This window comes from Schistocerca nitens, chromosome 2, assembly GCF_023898315.1.
Source record: "Schistocerca nitens isolate TAMUIC-IGC-003100 chromosome 2, iqSchNite1.1, whole genome shotgun sequence".
NCBI lineage: Eukaryota > Metazoa > Arthropoda > Insecta > Orthoptera > Acrididae > Schistocerca > Schistocerca nitens.
Window position 1 is genome coordinate 490,271,981 of NC_064615.1, and position 22,861 is coordinate 490,294,841.

Below are 22,861 nucleotides of genomic sequence, written 5' to 3' on the forward strand. Positions count from 1 at the left end.
TGAAATCATGAAAGGGAATGCGGTAAGGATCAGCCTCTCTGGCCAAATGGTCAGCCAGTCCATTCCCTGGGATGCCCACGTCTTGAGACCCAGAGGACAATGGAACAGATGGGATGGCCAAAGGCAGAGAAGTGGTCATGGATAGCAGAAACAGACATGCCAACTTTCAAAAGGGAAAATCAGGAGAATTTTAGCCATGTACCATTGTGAATTACAACACATTCGCAATTTCAGAATAGGGAAACATTTTGCAAAACAAAGGCCCAGTGTGGTCGGCACAGTTTATAGTCAAGTTACACTCTGCAATAAATGAGGTAAATAAAGCCTCGGCATTCGTCACAGAATCTACATTTTGGGTTTTACATAAGAAGTTAAGTTTCGGGTTCCATTCTACACACTGGATACTTTCCTTGTGTTTTTTAGGTTGCACATGTTTAAAAATGTCACATTTCCCGCCATGAGCCACTGAAAATTTGCATCTACATACACTACAAAACGCGTAAGTTTGTCCCTTCCTTGATTCACTTAAACACGGTAACTCTTCCTTATACACGTTCTTGAACACTGCATTGTATTTCTTCACCATTCTGCACTAAAAATAATCAACATCTCCAAGATATGCAGCCTACAACTACTACAGAGTATACAAACCGCACAGCAGAACCGAGAACACAATGGTCCTACGTTCTAGACAATGGTCTTGTAGCACTGATGCAAGCCCTGGGTACCGTTTCCCCTTATATCGCACTTCAAATTCCCCTAAATAATTTATCACACTGTCGGATAAGCGAGCGAGGAGGTGGAGCAGTAAAAGGGAGTCAAGAATTAAATTGTCGAGCGGAGGGTAAATATTTTCCCCCCTGAACCATTTATCTCTCCAACTTCCCCCTAGGCAGCTTAATTCGCCCTAAATTTAGGGGGAAATCCCCCAACTTGGCAACACTGCCTTGTAGACACAACAACGCTACTCACTTCACTCGAAACGACTATAGATTACTCCCCGTCCACGATACCTTTACGATTGCGCTGGTGCTACCAGAAGTGGAGGAAATTGGAACTAGTTGAAAGATATTCATTTGATTCCGAACGCTGCCAATGATAAGTTCTTTACTTCCTTGTAGATACAAAGCGCGAGCTACGCCTACTGTCGCTCCCGACAGCCACCACACGAATCTTCCAAGTTAACACAGACAAGTAGCAGCCATACCTTGTCATCCACCAATACATCGAAGGCACAGGATTGTCAAATAGTAAGGAAAGTATTGAAACTGCTCTGAAAATCGGGAGATCGGTCTTCACGGTCGGGAGATCGGGAGGAAGAAGGAAAAATCGGGAGTCTCCTGCTTAAATCGGGAGAGTTGGTACGTCTGCAGAAACCAAATGGTGATGAGAGTGGCATCGATCTGTAGCCTGAAAGCTGCTCATTGAGTCAGTACATATTAAAACACTATGGAGGGCGGGGGCTGAGTAAAATAATGTAGAGCCCTGTTAATGGCTTGCAGCTCTGCTGTGAACACACTACACGATCCCAGCAGTAAACGGTGTTCCATGCCAGTAGGAGGCATAAAAACATATCCTGCCTTATCTATCGTTTTAGAATGATCAGTGTAAAAGTTCGTAGCACGCTGGAATTCTGCAAGGACGGAATGTACAATATGCCGGAATATTATAGGGGCGACAGAGACCTCAGGACCCTGGAATAGATCGGTCCTAACCCATGATCGAGGCATCATCTAGGGGAATGGGGGGAGTGGGGAGAGGGGCGGGAGGAAATACGTGAGGCACATTCCAGTGAGTGCGGATGGAGATCACACAGGGAAGACAGAGGCATTCCAACCAGCAATTCCACCCGAGGGCAGGTATCAAGAAAGAGGCATCCCTCGTTTTCAAAGAGGACGAGTACACGGGATGGTCACAGAATCGACAAATGGCGATTGCATAAGAAACCAGGAGTCGGCTCCATTTGTGCGAGGAGACTGTGGAAAGGAGTAGTGCGAAACGCAGAGTGGAAGAAGATGACGAGCCATAAACCTGACAACCATAATCTACTCTGAACAAAACCAGAGGGTGATAACGATTGAGAAGAGTAGTACTATCTGCACCCCAAGATGTGTGGGACAATAGGCAGAGAGCATTAAGTCTTCATGTGGTAAGTATGGGGCAGCCACAGCAGCTTTTTACCAAAAGTAAGAACCAGGAAATGGGACTGTACTGTATCATCTATGTAGTGAATGTCTTAATAAAGTTCTGGATCAGGGTGTACTGTGGGGTGACAGAAAAAATACATAACCCAAATTTTGGAGAGAGAAATCTGGAAGCCATGGGACAGATGAAAAAATTGTTGATATACGATGCCGGGGTAACCAGAGGCCCAACAGAGGTTACAAGGCATTGATGATGATGAGGTAGAGTGTGATACTTAACAGAGAACTCTGGGAGATACCATTCTCCTGGATCCGACAGGTGCTGAGTGAAGTGTCAACTTGAAAGCGGAAGAGCAGTTTTGGGCGGGGAGGGAGGGTAAAATGTAATGGCACCAAGCTGTATTGTATAACTTATGTAGGTCAAGGAAAACCATGATAAGGTGCCCGCAGTTAATAAAAGGCTATTGGATTGCTGTTTCCAATCTGAGTAAGTGGTCAGTTGGAGATCGTACTTCTCAGAAGCCACACTGATACGGGGACAAAAGGCCCAGAGATTCGAGTACCCAACATAATCCGAAGCTAATCATCCTCTCAAGCAGCTTACAAAGTATGTTGGTCAGGCTAATCGGGCAGTAGGTGTCGAGAGACACTGGGTCCTTCTCGAGCTCAAGGACAAGGATAAGGATAACTAATTTGTCTGGCCATTGCAAGTGGATGACACCTCTGAGTCAAATGTGGTTGAAAGCCCTGAGGAGATGTTGCATCTGGGTAACGTCGAAGCATTGAATCACCTGGGTGTGGATGGAATCTGGGACTGGGACCGTGTCATGTAAAGAGGTAAGAGCCTGCAATAATTCCCATTCAGTGAAGTGTTCATTATAGGATTCAGCTTGGTGGGGATTCAGACTGGGGCTTGTTCAAATTGTCGTTCCTGCCAGAAAAGGGTAGCAATACAGGAACAGGATGCTAAGGCTGTCGCGCAGTGTGTCACAAGGTGTTCTGCAAGGACCAATGGATAAGTACACAGAGCATCCTGTACAATAAGACCCTGGACAGTTGATCGTCGCTAGTGGTCCGGAAGGCTACGGAGCATCCAGAAGGCTACGGAGCTTGGAGCCCGATGTCCCCAGGAAAGAAACATAGCTTTCCCATCATCCTTTTTTACTCTGCTTAATAAGGTAGCGGCCCTTAACACGGAGACACTTAAAAGCGATAAGTTGGTCTGTGAAGGGTGTGTCATTTAAATCATTTCAGCGTTGCGTTAGTGGTCATGAATAGTGTCAGCTACATCCTTGGTCCACCACGGTACCAGTCAACGATAAGAGGCACCAGTGGATGGGGGAGAGCACTGCCAGCAGCATGAAGATGAGTCACAGAGAGGTCTTGCATGACCACAACAGTGCAATCCGAGAGAGAGGTGGTGAAGTGCACAACGGACATTTATAAAAGTCATTTGGCTCTGGGGAATACCCAATGTGGCAATCTGTTTGCCTGGCAGTGGAAGGGGGGCAACAGAATGAACGGAAAGTGGTCACTGCCACAAAGATCATCATTGGGTGACCAATGCAGAGAAGTCACAAGAGCAGGGGAGGAGATCGTGAGATCGAAAGCAGAAAAGGTGCTGTGAGAGGCACTGAAGTGGACAGGGGAACCATTACTGAGGAGACACAAATCAAAATCTGTATTTAGTTGGTCAATTAGAAGACTCCTACTTGTCAAAGTGGCACTCTGTCACAGGGAGTGGTGCGCACTGATGTCCTTGAGGAGGAGGAGCAGGAGTTGCTGTACTCAGGTAAGCAGGTCAACATAATGAAGCGGCCTACCGGGAGGGAGGTAGACATTGCAAATGGTGATTGCTGGGGTTGTTTGCACTCATACTGCTATTGATTCCAGGTTGGTATGAGGGGGAAGCCAGTCACTAATGACTGGTGTGAACCAGAGTGCAGAACCCTACAGACACTATCCTGTGGCCAGCACGGTTCCGACAGAACACCTGATAGTCACAAAACATTGGAGAGTGGTCATCACAGAAGTGCGTTTCTTGGAGGGCAAGGCAGAATGCAGAATAAGAGGAAATGAGTTGTATTTCTGGTAGGTGACAGTAATATGAATTGCAATTCCACTGGATTATCATATGGTGAAAGTCGAGGTTAGACATAAAGAAGCTGAGTAGAAGTCATGTTAATGGGTCAGTGGTCATCACCGATGAGGATGGGGTGGCATCCATAAAAACTGGGTCTGATTCAGAATGAGGACGAGAAATGAAACCCCCCTGGGATACCAGGGAAGCCTCGTCCTTTGAGTTGCACTGCTGCTGCTGCTTCTTCTTCTCCCTCAGAAGGAGGGAGGAGGCGTTGTAAGTAAGGGAATAGATGGCAGCGATGTCTGGATCGGACAGAGAATGAGTGGCTTTGGGTCCCTCGGAGCACGGTCCCTTGTCCGACCCAAGGTTGCTATCATGAGAAGGCTGGGGAGAGGTGTCCCAAGCCCTCCAAGAGGGAGCCTCAGCACTATCAGGAGGCATAGAAGAGGAAATGGTAGGAGGGCAGGATGGTGGTAAGGAAGAGGAAAGACTTAACTGAGGCAAAAGCGGATGAGTGATTCACAGAGTGAAGTCTGTCAGCCTTCTTCCGAGCCTCAAAGTAGCTGAGACAGTCAAGGATCTTTATTTCCTAAATTCTTTTTTCCCTCTGTATACACTGGACACTCCAGTGATGGAGGAGAATGTAGACAAGAGCAGTTTACACAGTTAGGCAGTGGGGAGCAAGGGCTCCCCATATGAGGAGGATGGCCACAATCACCACACACGCAAGTGGCGTAGCATTGCAAGGTCATATGGCTGAACTTAAGGCAAAAGAAGCGATGTACAAGAAGTGGAACGTGTGGTTTGATGTTGCATCTGTATACCATTATCTTGACCTTTTTGGGCACGGTATACCCCTCAAATGCCAGGATGAAAGCATCAGTGTCTACACAATGGTCTTTAGGTCCTCTCTGGACACTCCAGATGAAGTGAATGCCCCATTGTTCCAGATCAGCATTTAGTTCATCATCGGACTGGAGGAGATGGTCCCTATGGAAAATTACACTCTGTGTCATACTCCGAGACTTGTGAGGTGTGATATTCACTGGGAAGTCTCCTAAATGGTCTCAGGCACGGAGGGAGGCAGAAGCTGTCTTTATAAGGAAGGAGCTAGATCTCGTCTCGATTAAGGACTCAACATCACCGAACTTGTCCTCAATGTGTTCCACAAAGAAAAGGGATTTGGTGATGGCAAAAGTCTCCCTGTCAGTCCTGTGACAGACCAGGAACCACAGTAAGTGTTTTGCTCCAAGCCAGTGGTCCTAGCCCTCCTCCCAAGGATCGCCAAGGGAGGAAAAGGCCGGAAAGGCAGGAACAGGAACTGGGACAACATTATTCATAGGAAGAGGTGAGGCCACTGAAGAGTGGACAGAAAGTTTAACACGTTTCATGTGTTAAACATCCGCCCTGGTATCATCCACTTCAAACAGGAGCCCCCCCCCCCCCCCCCCCCCCCCCGTGGGCACCACCCAGCCAAAGCAAAGGCCATCTGGCTGGACGGTCATCGCTGTGAATTCCAATGCCCCGATAAGATGGGCAACCACTCCTAGGCTTGCACGAGACATTCACAGTGCTGGTACCAGCACTGTGATCCGTGGTGTCAGGGGGCTCAGCCAGATGCGTACATAACAGACTGGCAACACCCACTGGCTACTGAGCTCGTGACCTAGCAAGGAGGCAAAAGGACTATGGTGAGGAGGAAGGGGGAAAAAGGAGAGGCAGAGGCGGAGGCGGATGGGGAGAGGTACCCATGCCAAACACACTAGGGACAGTTTTTTCCCCACCTGGCTCACACAACAGATTTCAGATTTAGAGACAGAGGTCAAACCTCTTCAAAAAAGAAAGGCCAAAAAGGAGGAGGAAAAGTAAACAACACAAGACAGCAGCACAAAGTGAAGTCAGGATGATAGTCAGGCCGACCTAAATAAGAACACCAGAAAGGAAGAGGCACAGAGAAAGAAATAAGGACAGGGAAGGAGAAGGTAAAGCAGCCCAGAAAAGAAGAAAGGCTGCAATAGCTCGGGGACCTGTGTGTTCCACACATGTACTCACAAAACAGCTTTGAATCTCCTGGGAGATTGAAACCAAAGAAGGTAAAAAGGAGCATCTCCTAATGGGCCGGTAGCCATATGGAAATTCATTTTGTGAAGAATGTGAACGATGTGGCTTGTGTTAGATGTGCTTATTGAATGTTATTTGGTATGTACGCACACTTGCCCTACCAGTCCGCAATCAAACAAAACTTTAAATTTTAGTATGAAATGTATAATTTGCATATGATTACTATGTCTTTTTTTATTTCTGAAGAAAAAAATTTATGTATGTGTAATGTATCTACATATTCTTTTCCAACTCACAAAATGAAGACACATTCTTGCTGTAGGTTTTTCAGCTGCTTCATCAGCATAGGCCTGTTAATGATTTCAAAATATCATGATAACTAACAAGAAAGGTAAGCGTAAGTATAGTAATGAAGTTTGGTATAAAGTATAAACACGAGTGTCCCAGTTTTTCCTGTCTGAAATCTGATTGGCCTAGTGGACTGAACCTTCTGCAAATGTTGAGCAGTTTTGGTTTGGACAACAGTGATAGGGAAAAACTGTAGTCAACTGAGATGACGCAACAGCTTCAAGATATGAAGACAGTGGAGGAACTGACAATGTATCCATGAAGTGAATCAACAGTTGCACCATTCTATTTGTTAGAGTGATTGACAATTCTATAATTCAGACTATTCCTATGTACTGGAGGTAAGCAGTGGAGAAATGATGACAAAATCATGCTGGCAGTCATAAACTCCTGAAATGTCTCTAAGGGTTAGTCCTGTGGGAGTGGCAATGCTTCAAGTTGTGCAAAGTAGTTCACTGAGCGATTCAATGTGGGCTTTCGTTAGAAAGGTCGAGAGGTATTGACTAACATATAGAATTAGAAGAGTTGCAGACTTCACCAGCCACAAACTGTTATTCCACTTCAAGCCACTCCTTCAATTAATATTTGCTCCTGTGTGTAAATAGAGTGTACACTGCAAGTAGGCAGACTTTACAATGAGCTTAGCAGGTAAACTGCAGGCCTCTTCAGCTGCTACATCTTCCAATTCGTTGCCATGTTGTCTCATACGTCCAGGTGTCCAGCAAGGAAAAAACACCTCTTGTCCTATGTGTTGTAGCTGAAAATTGGTGTCCTGGATGGACTAGATTGGTTTCTCTGCTGGGCACATGTAGTGAATGGCCTGAAGTCTGCAATGGGAGTGAAGAGTGAATGAGATATAGTCCTTCGAGTGAGTGATCCTGAAAGTTAAAATACACCTGTTCTAGTACCACCACACATCCATGCAACAGTAAGTCATGGATGGTTAATTCAACAGGTAGTTAGATCTTAGTACACCACGCCACAGAGCAAATAAGGTTCTGATTTAGACCTGTCAATGTAAACTGATATATATTTGCACTACTAGGATGTTGTTGTTGTTGTGGTCTTCAGTCCTGCGACTGGTTTGATGCAGCTCTCCATGCTAATCTATCCTGTGCGAGCTCCTTCATCTCCCAGTACCTACTGCAACCTACATCCTTCTGAATCTGCTTAGTGTATTCATCTCTTGGTCTCCCTCTACGATTTTTACCCTCCACACTGCCCTCCAATGCTAAATTTGTGATCCCTTGATGCCTCAGGACATGTCCTACCAACCGATCCCTTCTTCTTGTCAAGTTGTGCCACAAACTTCTCTTCTCCCCAACCCTATTCAATACCTCCTCATTAGTTATGTGATCTACCCACCTAATCTTCAACATTCTTATGTAGCACCACATTTCGAAAGCTTCTATTCTCTTCTTGTCCAAACTGGTTATCGTCCATGTTTCACTTCCATACATGGCTACGCTCCATACAAATACTTTCAGAAACGACTTTCTGACACTTAAATCAATACTCGATGTTAACCAATTTCTCTTCTTCAGAAACGCTTTCCTTGCCATTGCCAGTCTACACTTTATATCCTCTCTACTTCGACCATCATCAGTTATTTTGCTCCCCAAATAGCAAAACTCCTTTACTACTTTAAGTGTCTCATTTCCTAATCTAATTCCCTCAGCATCACCCGACTTAATTCAACTACATTCCATTATCCTCGTTTTGCTTTTGTTGATGTTCATCTTATATCCTCCTTTCAAGACACTGTCCATTCCGTTCAACTGCTCTTCCAAGTCCTTTGCTGTCTCTGACAGAATCACAATGTCATCGGCGAACCTCAAAGTTTTTTATTTCTTCTCCCTGGATTTTAATACCTACTCCAAATTTTGCTTTTGTTTCCTTTACTGCTTGCTCAATATACAGATTGAATAACATCGGTGAGATGCTACAACCCTGTCTCACTCCCTTCCCAACCACCGCTTCCCTTTCATGCCCCTCAACTCTTATAACTGCCATCTGGTTTCTGTACAAATTGTAAATAGCCTTTCGCTCCCTGTATTTTACCCCTGCCACCTTTAGAATTTGAAAGAGAGTATTCCAGTCAACATTGTCAAAAGCTTTCTCTAAGTCTACAAATGCTGGAAACGTAGGTTTGCCTTTCCTTAATCTTTCTTCTAAGATAAGTCGTAAGGTCAGTATTGCCTCATGTGTTCCAACATTTCTAGGGAATCCAAACTGATCTTCCCCCAGGTCGGCTTCTACCAGTTTTTCTATTCATCTGTAAATAATTCGCGTTAGTATTTTGCAGCTGTGGCTTATTAAACTGATTGTTCGGTAATTTTCACATCTGTCAACACCTGCTTTCTTTTGGATTGGAATTATTATATTCTTCTTGAAGTCTGAGGGCATTTTGCCTGTCTCATACATCTTGCTCAGCAGATGGTAGAGTTTTGTCAGGACTGGCTCTCCCAAGGCCGTCAGTAGTTCTAATGGAATGTTCTACTAGGATAAGAATTTATAAAAACCTTATTTTAAACATTTAACCTGGAATACTCTCTCTCATCCATTCAGGAGACCAGAATAAACTCATGCTCCTTCGTAGTATTAGATGGTATACAGTTCCAGTTTTGGACACAAACTGAAATCTTTTGTGTAGCAAACGATACTAAGGTCTGTCTAAAACAGCTTGCTGGTTGATATTTTACACTTTGAAACATAATGTTAAGAGCACATTATGTGCCACTGCTAATGCATCACAAAAAATGTCATTTCACTTGCACTTCTCAAGTAGTGTGGTGCACATGCTTAATCTACTATTGTGCATTGCCATCATCCACACCTAGTTCTACATCATACCCCACAAGCCACCTAATCGTGTGTGGTTGAGGGTACTCTTTGTACCGCTAACTGAACCCTCCAACCCTGTTCCATTAGTGAATAGCGTTGAGTGTTGATAAGGTTCTATATTGGCTCTAATTTCTCGTATTTTCTCTTGATGGTCATTATGCGAGATGTATGTAGGGGAAAGTAACATGTTATCAGACTCTTCCCGGAAAGTGCTCTCTTGAAGTTTCAATAGAAATCTCTCCATGCTGCACAACGCCTCTCTTGTAACATCTGCTAATGGAGTTTGTTGAGCATCTCCGTAACACACTAGTGCCGACTCAACGATCCCGTGATGAAATGTGCTGCTCTTCGTTGGATGTTGTCTATTTCTTCTATCAGTCCTATCTGGTAGGGATCCCAAACAGTCCTGAAGAGCATGTCGAACAAGCTTATATGCCAAATCCTTTGTGGAAGAGTTACATTTCCTTAATATTCTTCTTACGAATCTGAGTCTGGCGTCTGCTTTTCCCACTATTTGTTTTATAAGGTCATTCCACTTAAGGTCGCTCCGGATAGTTACCCCCTAGATATTTTATGGCAGATACTGTTTCCAGCAGTTTGTCATCAATAGTGTAGCTATACACGAGTGGATTTCTTTTCCTATGTATGTGCAATATGTTACATTTATTTACATTCTGGGTCAACTGCTAGAGCCTGCACCATTCATCAATTCTCTGGAGGTCATTCTGCAAACTGTTACTATCTCCTGGCATTGCTACTTTGTTATGCACAAATGCATCATCTGTGAACAGCCTTAGAGAGCATCCGACACTTTCTTCTACATCATTTATATATATTGTAAACAGTAACGGTCCTATTACACTTGCTTGGGGGACATCGGAAATTGTTTTTACACCTGTCTTTTTTGTTACGTTAAGAATGAGCTGCTGAGCTCTGTCTGTATGGAAGTCTTGAATCCTGTCGCAAATCTGCTCCAATACTCAATAAGCTTTTATTCTTTTCAGTATATGGCAATGCAGAATGGTGTCAAATGCCTTCCTGAAGTCAAGGAACACAGCATCAACCTGAGCACCATTGTCTACGGCACTGTGGATCTCACGGAGGAACACAGCAAGCTGCGTTTCTCAGGATCTTTGTTTGCGGAATTTATGTTGCTTTTTATAGGCGAGATTTTCCTTCTCCAAGAACGTCACAATTCTTAAGCAAAAAACCTGTCCCACAACTCTCTCTATCAGCACACACTTCGCTGCAGTGTGAAAATCTCATTCTGAACTCTACAACAGTATAACGTCAACAATATAGGTCTATAATTGTGTGCATCTGTCCTACAGCACTTCTTAAAAATGGGAATGACCTGCGCTTTGGAATGACTTGCGCTTTCTTCCAGTCACTAGGTACCCTTCGGGTCTCAAGCGATCTATGATAAATTACTGCTAGAAGGGGAGCAAGTTCTTTCACATAATCTTTGTAGAATCTTACAGGTATCTCATCTTGTCCCGGTGCCTTTCCACAACTAAGTGATTGTAGTTGTTTTTCTATTCCGCAATTTGTTATCTCAGTATCCGCCATTTGACATTCGCACAATGGTCGAAAGGAGGAACCGCGGTGAAACAATTTTGGAAGACTGAATTCAGTATTTTGGCCTACTCTCTGTCATCTTCCATATCGGTGCCAGTATGGTCAGTGAGTGAATGAATAGACGATACTGATCCACTTACAGGTTCTACATATGACCAAAACCTCTTACGGTTGTTACTCAGATTGGTGGACAAAATTTTACTTGCAAAGTCATTGAACGTTTCTCTCATTGCTCTCCATATGCTCATTTTCACTTCGTTCAGCTTTTGTTTTTTAGCTATGATCTTCTCTTGGATCTGAGGAGAAGTTCTCTTTGTTTATGTAGCAATTTTCTAACATAGTTATTATACCACAGTGTGTATTTCCCATCCCTGAAGACCTTACTTGGAACATATTTGACTAGGGCATATTGCATAATTCCTTTGAATATTTTCCATTTATTTTCCACATCTTCCTCCGCATCGCTGAATATCTGATGCTGACTGCTCAGATATTCTGAAGTTTGTATCTAGTTACTCTTGCTATGCAAAAATATCTCCCTACCTTCATTAACATTCTTTGTCAGATCCGTTGTCATAAATGCTATCACAGCCTATCACTGACACATTCCTCTACGTAAACTGATTTGTTAAGTTAAGTTCTGTTTGTTGCCAGGAGGTCTAAGACATTTCCCTATGAGTTGGTTCTCTGGCTATCTACTCAAAGTAACTTTTGGACAAGACATCCACAACAGTGTCACACGAATCCCTGTCTCTGGCACCAGTTGCAATAGCATGACACTCTCAATCAGTACCTGGCAATTTGCAGCCACCCCTATTACAATGGCATGATCAAATAAATTACTAACAATATTCTGCATGTTCTGTCTGAAGCACTCTATGACTACAGCTCCTGACTCAATAAGTCTATAAAAGCATCCAATCACCATTTTTGACTGATCTTTGATACTTAACTTCATCCAGATTAATTCACGGTCGGAATCCGTGATAACCTCATTAGATTTTATCGAATTCTTTACTGCAATAAAACACACCGCAACCACTGGCAACTAACCTATCCTTGTGATAAATATTCCAATCTGAACTTAGGATTTTGTTGTCATTAACATCTGGTTTCAAGCTACTTTCTGTTCTAATAGTATATGTGGTTTATAACCTTCAGTAGCGATACTAATTCTCAGCCTTTTCCTTGAATGCTCCTGAAGTTTATTAAAGAGAACCCTGCAATTCTGTACCCAATACGGATGTTCAGAAATTCACATCTGATACTGTAACAGTCACCTGAGCCTCTCTTTTAGAGCTTCCACTCTGCTCCAAACCAGACGTCTGTGATCAACCCTACAAACGATACTACAAATAGACAGCTTAGTCTGCACAAGTCATTTAATTGTTGCAGCGGGCAAAGAAACATTATGCTCATGCAGGCAACCTGCTCTCAAACGAAGTACAACCAACAGCCTAAAAACATGGAGTTGCGGTGTCACAGGACAAAGTCAAATGACAAGCTATTTTAATCAGAGTGTAGGTCTGTTTTTGTGAGAATCCTACATGGCTTTATTGTTCAAAGGTGATCCAAAAATGCTATTTCTGTGAGTGTCCATTATGCTAGATGAATTATTGGTGACTCTGGATAACTCAAAAGCTCCATGAGGAGTTGCTGCAAGAGGGATAGAGATGGCTCACCAACCTTAGCTCAGGTACTGGCAATGGCAGGATCATGTAGACATATGGAGCCAGCCTTATCCCCTTGTGGTCAATCATGGGCAGGCCTACACACTGCCAAGATTGTTTAGACTACACCACAGAAGTTTCACTGGTAAGCTATACATACCCTCAATACAGTCCCAATCTCTCCCCATGCGATTTCCCAATTTTTGGAGCTTTGAGAAAGACATTCAAGGTTGTTGATTTGTATAATCATGGTTCTGTAGGCAACTGCAAACATTTTTCCATTAAGGCATTGACTATCTTGCCTCACAGTGCGACAAAAGTGTAACTACTTATGGTGATTAATTTTGAAGTAATGAACAGTGTTCTTATGTTTTCTCCATCTGGCTCATTTTCATTTGAATGCCCCTTTTATAGACAAAGACCACAATCTGAACCAATCACTGCTACAACCATTGTAGAAGACTTGCAGCAACAATCCATAACCATATTCTACATAGTTCTACATGGTTTCTTAAGACATCAAAAAAAATTTTAAGCTTCATCACCTGCGCTGCCGTGTTTAACGGCAGCAACGTACCAAGTGTCTTATTTTATTACGACCTTTGTGTGCATTACTTTCCACATCCTATAACTCTTGTTGAAGATGTATTCCATTCAAGGTATTCATAGTTCTCTCACTGTACCGGTGAACTGCAAACAAAATAATAATAGTTGATTGTTGCTTCCAACTACTTCAAAAATTCTTTGAGTCTGTCACCCATAGCAGTGCAAATGTCTGGCACCAAAAGGCATATCAGTGAGAGACATACTTTAGAGTGCATCAAAAGTTTGCATAAGAATGTATCGCCTACCTGATTGTAACTGGTATTGCTATTACCAATTCTCGGACCAACTGTTCCTCAAAAATTGAAAGTACATGTAGAAGCTAAGTCAAAAGATTTCTCAAAATTTATAAAATCACAGAGAAAGTGGCATTTCACACTCATTACTCTGTTCATGACTTGCAAATGGTTATTATGCTAAATCCACTTTTGAAGCCTGCTTATATATATAAAAATCCAAAATGTTCTGAATGATGTTGGTGCAATTTTAATAAATATCTATAACATCAAGGAGAAGTTACAGACACCCCCACCCCCCCCCCCTATATCTTGAGTGCCTCTTTCTTGGGGGTTAGCTGTCAACAATTTTACAAACTTCTTTTCTATTGCTTCACCTCAAACTTTAACCATTTCTACTGAAAAGCCCTCACCCCGGGCATGGATTTTGTTTCCTTGTAAATGGAATGGCTTTGTATGCCTCATCTGGCATCACTTTCAGAATGTTATTAGCCTCTTTTTCTTTGCATCTTATTCATCTCATGAACCATGAAAAATTTAGAGAACTCTTCAAGTACCTGCACTGTTTTCTTTACATCTACATCCATCCTTCACAAGCTGTCATTGATTTCTGGCAGAGATTACATTGTATACAAGTATCATGTTGCGCCTTTCTAACCCATTTGCATGTAGTAATCAGGAGTAAGAACAGTTGATATTCCACTGCATAACCCCGAACTGCTCCAGTTGTAAAATTGTTTCACAGGCGTTGAGGGCTGCTGCACCTACCTGACTGCCATCTCTCTGCAAATTTGATAATGTATTCCATGCACATTTAAGAGTTTTCATTTATTCATGCACTATTATCTGCTTTGTTGTTGTGGGTGGTCAGATATTAGAATCTTCCTGAGATTAGTTAAGCAGCTACAGAGCTTTTAATTTTTGATTTTGGAGTGTAGAGAAAGTTAGCACAGTGTTGTACATCAATGTGAGGCTGGTAACCCTTATTTACACTGACTGAACAAGAGTAATTATGCACAGAATTATTTTGAGTTCACCAACAAATGTTTCCAAGTAAATCTGCACATCAATCTGTCGCATAATAATTTATCTGTAGCATTCCACATCATTAAGAGTGTTCAGATTCTGGTCCCAGCAATGCATCAGATTTCATGCAATACTGTGGAAGGTCTGAAGCACAGACAAAAAGAATTATGGCAATGGAGGAAAGACACAAGAGGGACATTCAAAAAAAGACCAAACTTTTGAAACAGCACCTTAACTGGCAAGGGCTACTAAGAATACATAGTAGTAGGGTCATTCCATATCAAATCACCCAATAAAAAATAAATTTTACACCCACCTCCTTAGATTTTCATGAAATTTGGCTCAAATGGTTCTAATACCATCCTGACAACACCTGCAAATTTTTTTTTGCTGTATCTCTTATAGTTTTTTTTAATAAATTTTTAAAGTTTTTATGTTTTGCGTTTTCCGAACCTTCGGAAATGGTAAATTTAATTTGTATTCAAAACTTTAAAATTGCTTATCTTAAAAACTCTTTTAGATAACATCATGAATTTTTGCAACAAGTTTATTTATTATACATATTTGAAGATAAAAATGATATTATTAAAATATATTAATATTTTCTATGAAAAAAATATATGTATTTCTTTCTTTCTTTCTTTCTTTCTTTTTTTTTTTTTTAACGGATGTTTTGTTTTATAAGAATTGCAGTATCTAGTCTCAGACCTGATAGAATGCTCAAATTGTTTTAATTTACTCTTAAACATATAGGCTACTTGATAAAACAAAAATAATGATGGCTTTTTAACATGTTTATTAATTATAGTAGATTACATTAGAATTATGTACAAAGATAGTGTACTTCCGACACTTATGTATAACCCAACTGATTGCTTGAAACATTGAATTTTTTGAGTAATTTTGTCTTTTTAATAAACATTAATGCTGGTTCAAACTGTTTTTCCACTTCATCCAAGAGCTTTCAGTTCTTTTGATACAGTCTTTTTTGAAGTAATACATTCTTCCAGTGCCGCTTGATTGAGGTGCGTCTACTACACAGACTATGTGCTCCAAAGGCACTATGCAAGAATCTTCTCTTTCAGGACAATAAAATGATGCAGCTGGTCCTGAAGGATGTAGAAATAGAATTTCTGCATCTTCTTCATCATTGAATATTGTTTTTACCAGTCCAAAGTACCAGTTACCAACATAATTTGCAGCCACATAGCTATTTATGGATGGTTCAACACGAACCCAATCAGAAGAAGAATGGAAAGAAAAGACTAAGGAGGGTTTTACACTATCTGTAGTCCTTCTAATTTCAAGGTTGTTTGTTGGAAGTGGTTTGCAGTTATGAAAACTTCTTGTTCCAGGAATGGTTCGGGTTGCTGAAAAACGATTTTCTAGTTTTAACCGTAGCAAATCAGCTTCTTCTTTGTCAATAAAGTGAAAATGAATGTTTTCAATATTTTTTTCACAAAACTTGTACACCTCGATTGCTGTCATTATTTGTTCTTCGTCTGAAAGCTGTAGACTGGCTTTCCTTAAAATTCTTTTAATAGTTCCTCCTACGCCATCACAAATTGGCTTCCCATGATTTGTTGCAAAAAAAAAAAAAAAAAAAAAAAAAGTGTGTTGGACCTTCAAATTAAAGTCTCCCAAGTGTTCAGTCAAATTTTTAAAACTGTTTCTATTTTTGTACTGCCCGGCACAACCATCTGTAAAGTAGTGAACTGAGTCAATGTCAGTATGATGTAATGACAGCCACTTTGTAATTTCTTTTTGTACAAAGTTGACAAAACCAGTGTCATGTTCTCATCACTAATAAAACAGTGGTTGGAAACAAAAACATTGTTTTCCTCATTTCTTGGAAAAACTCCAACTGGGTGTAGAGTACAACCACCTCTATTCCAGTGGTAACTTTTGATCTCATTTTGTATAACAAAGGAATAATTTTCACGGAAATCCATCACAATAATTGCTGTTTTTGGTGGTGGGTCTTCTTTCAATCTTTTAAAGGCTGCTGATTGGGATTTTGCTATAAACGAGTGCGGGGTGAGCTTTTCCAATGACCTAACCAATAAAGAAATGTGGTCTTCAACACTGATAGACTGTTTGACCATTTCTGCCCTATCTGTGTTAACCCACTGACTGATTACAATTTCTTCTTCTAAGTCATAATCTTCACTTAGTTTTTCAGTTAAGTACTCAGTTAGTGCAGTATTTGCAGGACAACTGTCGCAGTGATGTAGCATGCAGTTTTGGTTTTCCGTATTGCACACAAGCATCTTAATTAGGTCTTTATAAGATTCTTCAATTTTCACAGCATCCAGTAATAGTTTAACATTCTGGTGGATACTGCATACACATACAGTGTGTGCGCCTGCAGCACCAGCAAGGATACACCATTTAGGTCTCAAGAAACAAAATTTTGAAAATCCTACTTCTACCTCGGGATTCTCCCATTTGAAAGAATAATAGAGTTCTCTCAAGTTACACAAAATGAGTCTTTTTTTGCATGTACACATTTTTTTGAACACTTACTTTGTATTTTGCTCCAGGTAGCACTCTGGAACTTTCATCCTTTTCATAAAAATCTGTTACAAGTCTTACTGTATTTTCAGAGAGAGTTTTACCTTTTTTTGGACCAGGAGTTTCCAAAATACCCTTTTCAGATTTTAGCTTTCTAGCTTGTCACACCATGTACTCACTTACATTACATTCTTTCATCATTTTATTTCGACTCCAAGAATCGGGAGCCAAGGTCACAATCTGGATTTTTTCTAGACCTCCCAACAGATGAAATCTTCTCTTTCATAAGAGAAATCATTACATCAAAATCCTTTGCTTTCTCAACCACACTTTTATCTTCTTCGTCATCATCAGAACTTGGTGCATCATATTTTAATGCTTTTGAAACCGCCTTTTTTGCAGTCTTTTCAATACTGCTAACCTTCCTTTTAAAATAAGAACCGTTACTTTGTTCTGACAAGCCATGAAGCTTTATCGGTACTAAACCTAAATTATCAAGAGCGATGTTTGTTTGTACGAGGGATTCATTTCTGGATTACAATGATTCTAATTCAACCATGACTTCATCATCTGTTTCACTTTCATTGATTTCAACTCTTAATTTTTCCTCACAAAAGTTACGGCATGCTGAGCAAAGCTTTTGTCCAGGTTTTATGCTAATATTTTTTGTCAGTAATTGTTTAGAAAGATCCAAGCCTACACTTCTCAACAATTTTTTGATGGGCTTTTTGTGTTTTTTTTAGTGGGTCTACACATGTTGTTTGATACTTTTCAAAAACATTTAAAAAGTAGTAGCTGTGGTGTGAACATATATTCTTAAATTCACACAGATTAATTCCAGATCGTAAGTGGATCAAATCTTTTTCTTCCTCACTCAATTCAGATAACGGTTGTAACTTTTTTGAAGGTGTGTAGGTTGTTTGGAAACAGTCAAGATTTTTTAAATAATCCTACGCTACAGGTTTGAATATCTAACATACTGATTTCACTTTTGGTCTGATTACTGTTCTGGTTACTTTTATAGGATATTGTAAAAGAATCTCTGTAAACTAAGTAACAGTACTTACTGAAAGTTCGAATAAACTTAATAAAATACTATCCAAGCACTATTTAACACTGTAATAATTTTTTACTTCAAAACACAGGAGTAACAAAACAAAATCCAAGCGTACATTGTTACTCCAAGAAGACAAAAACTTATTTTCAGTGTCTAAGTCACTTGGTACTTTTTATATTTTAAAATATAATTAATATTATTTTAAAAATTAGATAACTATTAAACAGGTTAAAAAGCCAACATAATTTTTCTTTTATCTAATAGCCTATACGAATAAGAGTATTTTAAAACAAATTTGAGCTTTCTATCAGGTCTGAGACTCTAGATATTGCAGTTTTTTTAAAACTAAACATCCGTTAGCTAAAAAAATATAAAAAACTTGTAATTTTTTTTCATTTGGAAGATTTTAATATATCTTTATGGTAATTTTTTTAACATTTAGATATAATACACAAACTTATACCAAAATTTCAAACTGATATCTTGAGTATTCTTTAACATACAATTTGTTTTAGTTGTGAGGACACGTTTAAGTTACGATTTCCGACTGCTGAAACAACGCCAAATCTAAAAACTTTAAAAATTTATTAAAAACAAAACTATAAGAGATAGAGCAAAAAATTTTATAAGTGCTTTCAGGATGATAAAAGAAGTAATTGTACCAAGTTTCATCAAAATCTGACATGGTTGGTGTCAAGGCCTGGGTGACTTGACATGGAATGACCCAGTAAGCTTGGACAACAAACTTCCGTTAGCCTTTTTTCGCTGTGACTGTTACTTGCAAGGTCAACAGAATCACATACATACAACAAAATGGAATCTACTTTTAGCACCCTAAGAAAGTGAAACAATGTTGTTTGTGTAGTTCAATATTGTACACATATTGAATTTTACATCTTTGTTAAAAGATAAAAAGAAAACTCACAATGACAAAGTCTTTCAAATGTCCTCATTACTGTGACAAATGGAAGCAGTCACCAACACTGTATTTTACTACTTCTTGGGCCAGCTTTCTTCAACTGGAATAGGTGTCCACTATGACGCAGAGAATGGACAGTACATGTTATTTACCAGAATAACTGTTTTCACATATTGGTTCCCCAATAACTGAACAGATAAGTTGGTGTATTGATCTTAATTTCAAAATAAAAAGACAGTAAACTGTAGCACTGGTGCTAGACTGATCTGCAATGTAGCCAGATGCCAATTTCATAATAAAAGACAGTAAACTGTAGCACTGGTGCAAGACTGATCTGCAATGTAGCCCGATGTCTATGTCAGAGGAGAAGTTAATAGCTAACTTGGCTGTGACTGGTTGTGACCAACCCAGTGAATAAGAAATACATGTTTTGGTAGCAGATGGAACTGTAACATAACATTAAGTCTTTGCTTTGATCCACATTTATTGCTTTTCATTATAGATACCGAATTTTCAGTTACATTCAGAAACGCTGTATTACCTAACATACAAAAAACTGGCGATTATTTTGGAACGTATTGAGAAGCCTACATATATCGTACACCATCTATCCAAAAGGATAGGTGGGTGGGGGCATTACTACACAGCTCTTTGTCAACATTTGAAGCGTAATAGTCCAACTAACTATTTCGTACATTATGGACTGCGATGAGATGTATGCGAGCGCTAACTGCCGCGTAAGTCGTGTTACTACTTACCAATGTAATGTCAGTATGAATTGAGACATGGGGTCTTTTTAACAATACATGCAAGAGTAAAGCACGTGCATCAAGCTGCTTTTACTTTACGACATGGAAAACATAATTACTAGTTAATTATCCGTGTAAGACTACTATAAGCAGCACAGGCGTTCCGCAACTATGTTAAGCCTATAATAAATTAACAGATGTTGTGGCACCACTACTATGCTTCATTAGCACAATCAGAATCAGCATCTGACGATACACTACCAAGTTCCTACATAAGCAACGTACAACTGGAATTGTTTTTTTAATTATTCTGATTACAGCTGCCCGCGTATTGCGTCATGATCTAATAAGCTTATATAAATCGATTGAGAACTAATTCGAATGATTATACCTTTGCAACATTTAAATTTTCTAGTGTTTAATTTCCCTTCCTTTATGCGTAATTCAGAAGGATTGGCAGGCGAGTGGAGTCGTGGACCAAAAATACATCTTTTCGGTTTTGCCGCGGAGCAACAAATTTAATCAACACCAATCAATTCAGTTTTTGCAAAGCGAACAAACTTACTTTTCTTGGTGACTTCCATTGTTGATAGTGCTAAACAGGAGTCCCCTCTTCCCTACTTCAGCTCGAGTAACAAGCAAATTGCTTCAAATCTATTCAATCATGAGAAGTATCTCTTTCATTGATGGCTGTCATTGCTTGATACTCATGGGTGGTGTACGGTATTTCCCCGTCTGTAGCGTAGTTGCATTCGTCGCACAGTTGTTTACCAATATCTCAAAGTCTATAACATAAAACAAGCCGGTACTTCACATGTGCCACTTTTCAATGAATGTATCGATAACCACAGATAACATAGAGCCACGATTTTCCGCAACGGGGAAACAGAGAAGGAGCAATATAATAAATTAATATCACTCTAAATGAATAACTTTACTTCAGATTCATGTTTCGGAAATTGGTTTTTGCAGTTGTAATTTCATTAATACTTCACGCTCCGACATTTCTGATAAATGCAGTATGTTTTTCGACATCAAGAAAAATCTACCGTCCACAGAATGTTATTTAACTACTGGTAATAGTTCTGCACGTGTTCATAAATTACATTCGAACTTCGCTTTACTCTACCGACACCGATTATCTCACATCGATCGATATCAAGTCGTAACAGACGAGTGGTTAGTCTTGATTAGTCCGCCCTTGTATGCGCGAAATGTGAATCGCTAGGCGTCGGAATGGAGGGCGTGAAGACTTTAGTAGGTGGAGTGTCACATTTTGAGTGTTTATTTGGTTTCCGCTAGTGCACTAATTGAAATATTTCTATTCAACAGGCAATTCCGGACTCACTCTGCGAAGAACTGGGCGTAGCAGCAAAATTATTGCCTGGCGACAAAATCGCAGCGTTCTCCTTTAACCTGCAGGATGACAGTAAGTAATGTGTTTTCAGTTTATCCCTAGTCGCTTTTCTAATCTAGTTTGTATGCGTGGAGTTGTCCCTTTCGAAACGCACAGAGTGAACGAGAAGACAGCTCCTAATTACAGGCATGAGACAAAGTAAAAACTTAAAATTTTAAATAGTAATAGAGCAATCTCAAAATGAGTTTTACATTCTGGTTGCTATAAAGTTGAATTACTTTCTAGCTTATCTACTACCTATGATTGAAAGAATTTTTGTGGGAAATTTTGTCAACTTGCCACCAAATCGTGCAGTGGTGCAGAAAGTATGTTTAATATGCATCCACAAAAAATCTTTGTTCGCCCAGTCGTCTTAGCTGTGTGGTAGTCTAGGCCCTATATATCAGCTTCATATTCCATGGGTCATTTGTACGATTAGCAATAATGATGTGGTAAGAGTCATTTTACATTCACATTACAAATTCATATGTTAATATAGCTTCTTGCTGACCATTTAAAAGCTTCTTTCTCCTTTTTTAAAAAAATACATATGTTAATAATTTCTACTCACCACATTTTACATACTTTTTGCAAATATTTTGGAAAGGGTGAGCGTGTTGTAGTAGTTGGTAAAACAGGAAAGAGTATTGACAGGAACCAGAGCTACAAAATTGAGTATCCTGGTAGTTCTGACTGTGTAAATAAAGATTCTGCAACAAGTTGCACAAACATTGAGTTTTTTCCTGCTTTGAGGCATTATCGTCGTCCCCAGTCAAACAGTTCTATGACTTGGGTTAACATTTAGATCAGTTGCTTCTGTCAGGTGATGGGTCGAACTTAGATCTGGTTTCTGTTGTCATTGTTGACAAGAGAGGTTGGTCCCTATCACTACAGGAATGTGAATGGGATATTGGGCAACTAGCTGGGTTTATAGCAGAATCTGTTGGGGGGGGGGGGGGGGGGGGGGAATACTGACATTCATGAGTGTATCCCCAATGTCATTGTTGTGATGGTGGCACCTTGTTTTAGGGTTAACTCAGATTTCAAGTTATACATTTAGAAAATTTATAGTAGTAGGCCGAAATATAACTGAATTTTTTTTATCCCCCCGTCCTCGACTAAAATGTGTGAAGATTAAGACGACATTAAAATTAACACATCAAAAATCTTAGAAGGTTAATAATTAGATAAATGGACTTCTGATTTGTGTATAGGAACTGCAGCTTGTATATCATGTAGATGTAATGTTTGTTTCTGAAATTCATTTTACAACAAATGCATGTAAGGTGAATATAGATGGATATAACTGGGATTTGGATTTTAATGACCTAAAAACAGTGAAATGTGCAAGGATATATGGCCTCCAACATATGTAGATATGACTGTCTCTAAATTTATTTAAAAATATTCTTGTCAATTTCTTTATATGCCATGTAATAAAAATGTCACCTGTGAACAAACTGTGAGTGCAGTGTGGTTTCAGTTGCCTGAGACTGCAGTTTTTTCTGTGTCTGTGTTTGTGTGTGTTTGTTATACTTCATACTCAGTACCTGCTTCCGCACAAAAAGGAAAATCATTCCTACACATTTCACATACTTGCTTCTGTTTCACATCCACAAAAAATGTAAAGATG

General features: G+C 40.0%; 2 protein-coding genes across 2 annotated transcripts in view; one reads left to right on the plus strand and one right to left on the minus strand.

Annotated features, from left to right (window-relative positions):
- The window catches only part of LOC126236434 (poly(A)-specific ribonuclease PARN-like), a 307,678-nt gene extending 287,053 nt beyond the window's left edge, over positions 1-20,625 (minus strand). Inside the window, exon 1 of the mRNA XM_049945737.1 lies at positions 20,398-20,625. Within this exon, the coding sequence (XP_049801694.1) occupies positions 20,398-20,416 (19 nt within the window). The 5' untranslated portion in view covers positions 20,417-20,625. The remainder of the gene's footprint in view (positions 1-20,397) is intronic.
- A 360-nt stretch (positions 20,626-20,985) lies between these two features.
- LOC126236435 (nuclear pore complex protein Nup85) overlaps positions 20,986-22,861 on the plus strand; it is a 149,847-nt gene continuing 147,971 nt past the window's right edge. Inside the window, exons 1-2 of the mRNA XM_049945738.1 lie at positions 20,986-21,089; positions 21,165-21,261. Coding sequence (XP_049801695.1) covers positions 21,069-21,089; positions 21,165-21,261 — 118 coding nt within the window. The 5' untranslated portion in view covers positions 20,986-21,068. The remainder of the gene's footprint in view (positions 21,090-21,164; positions 21,262-22,861) is intronic.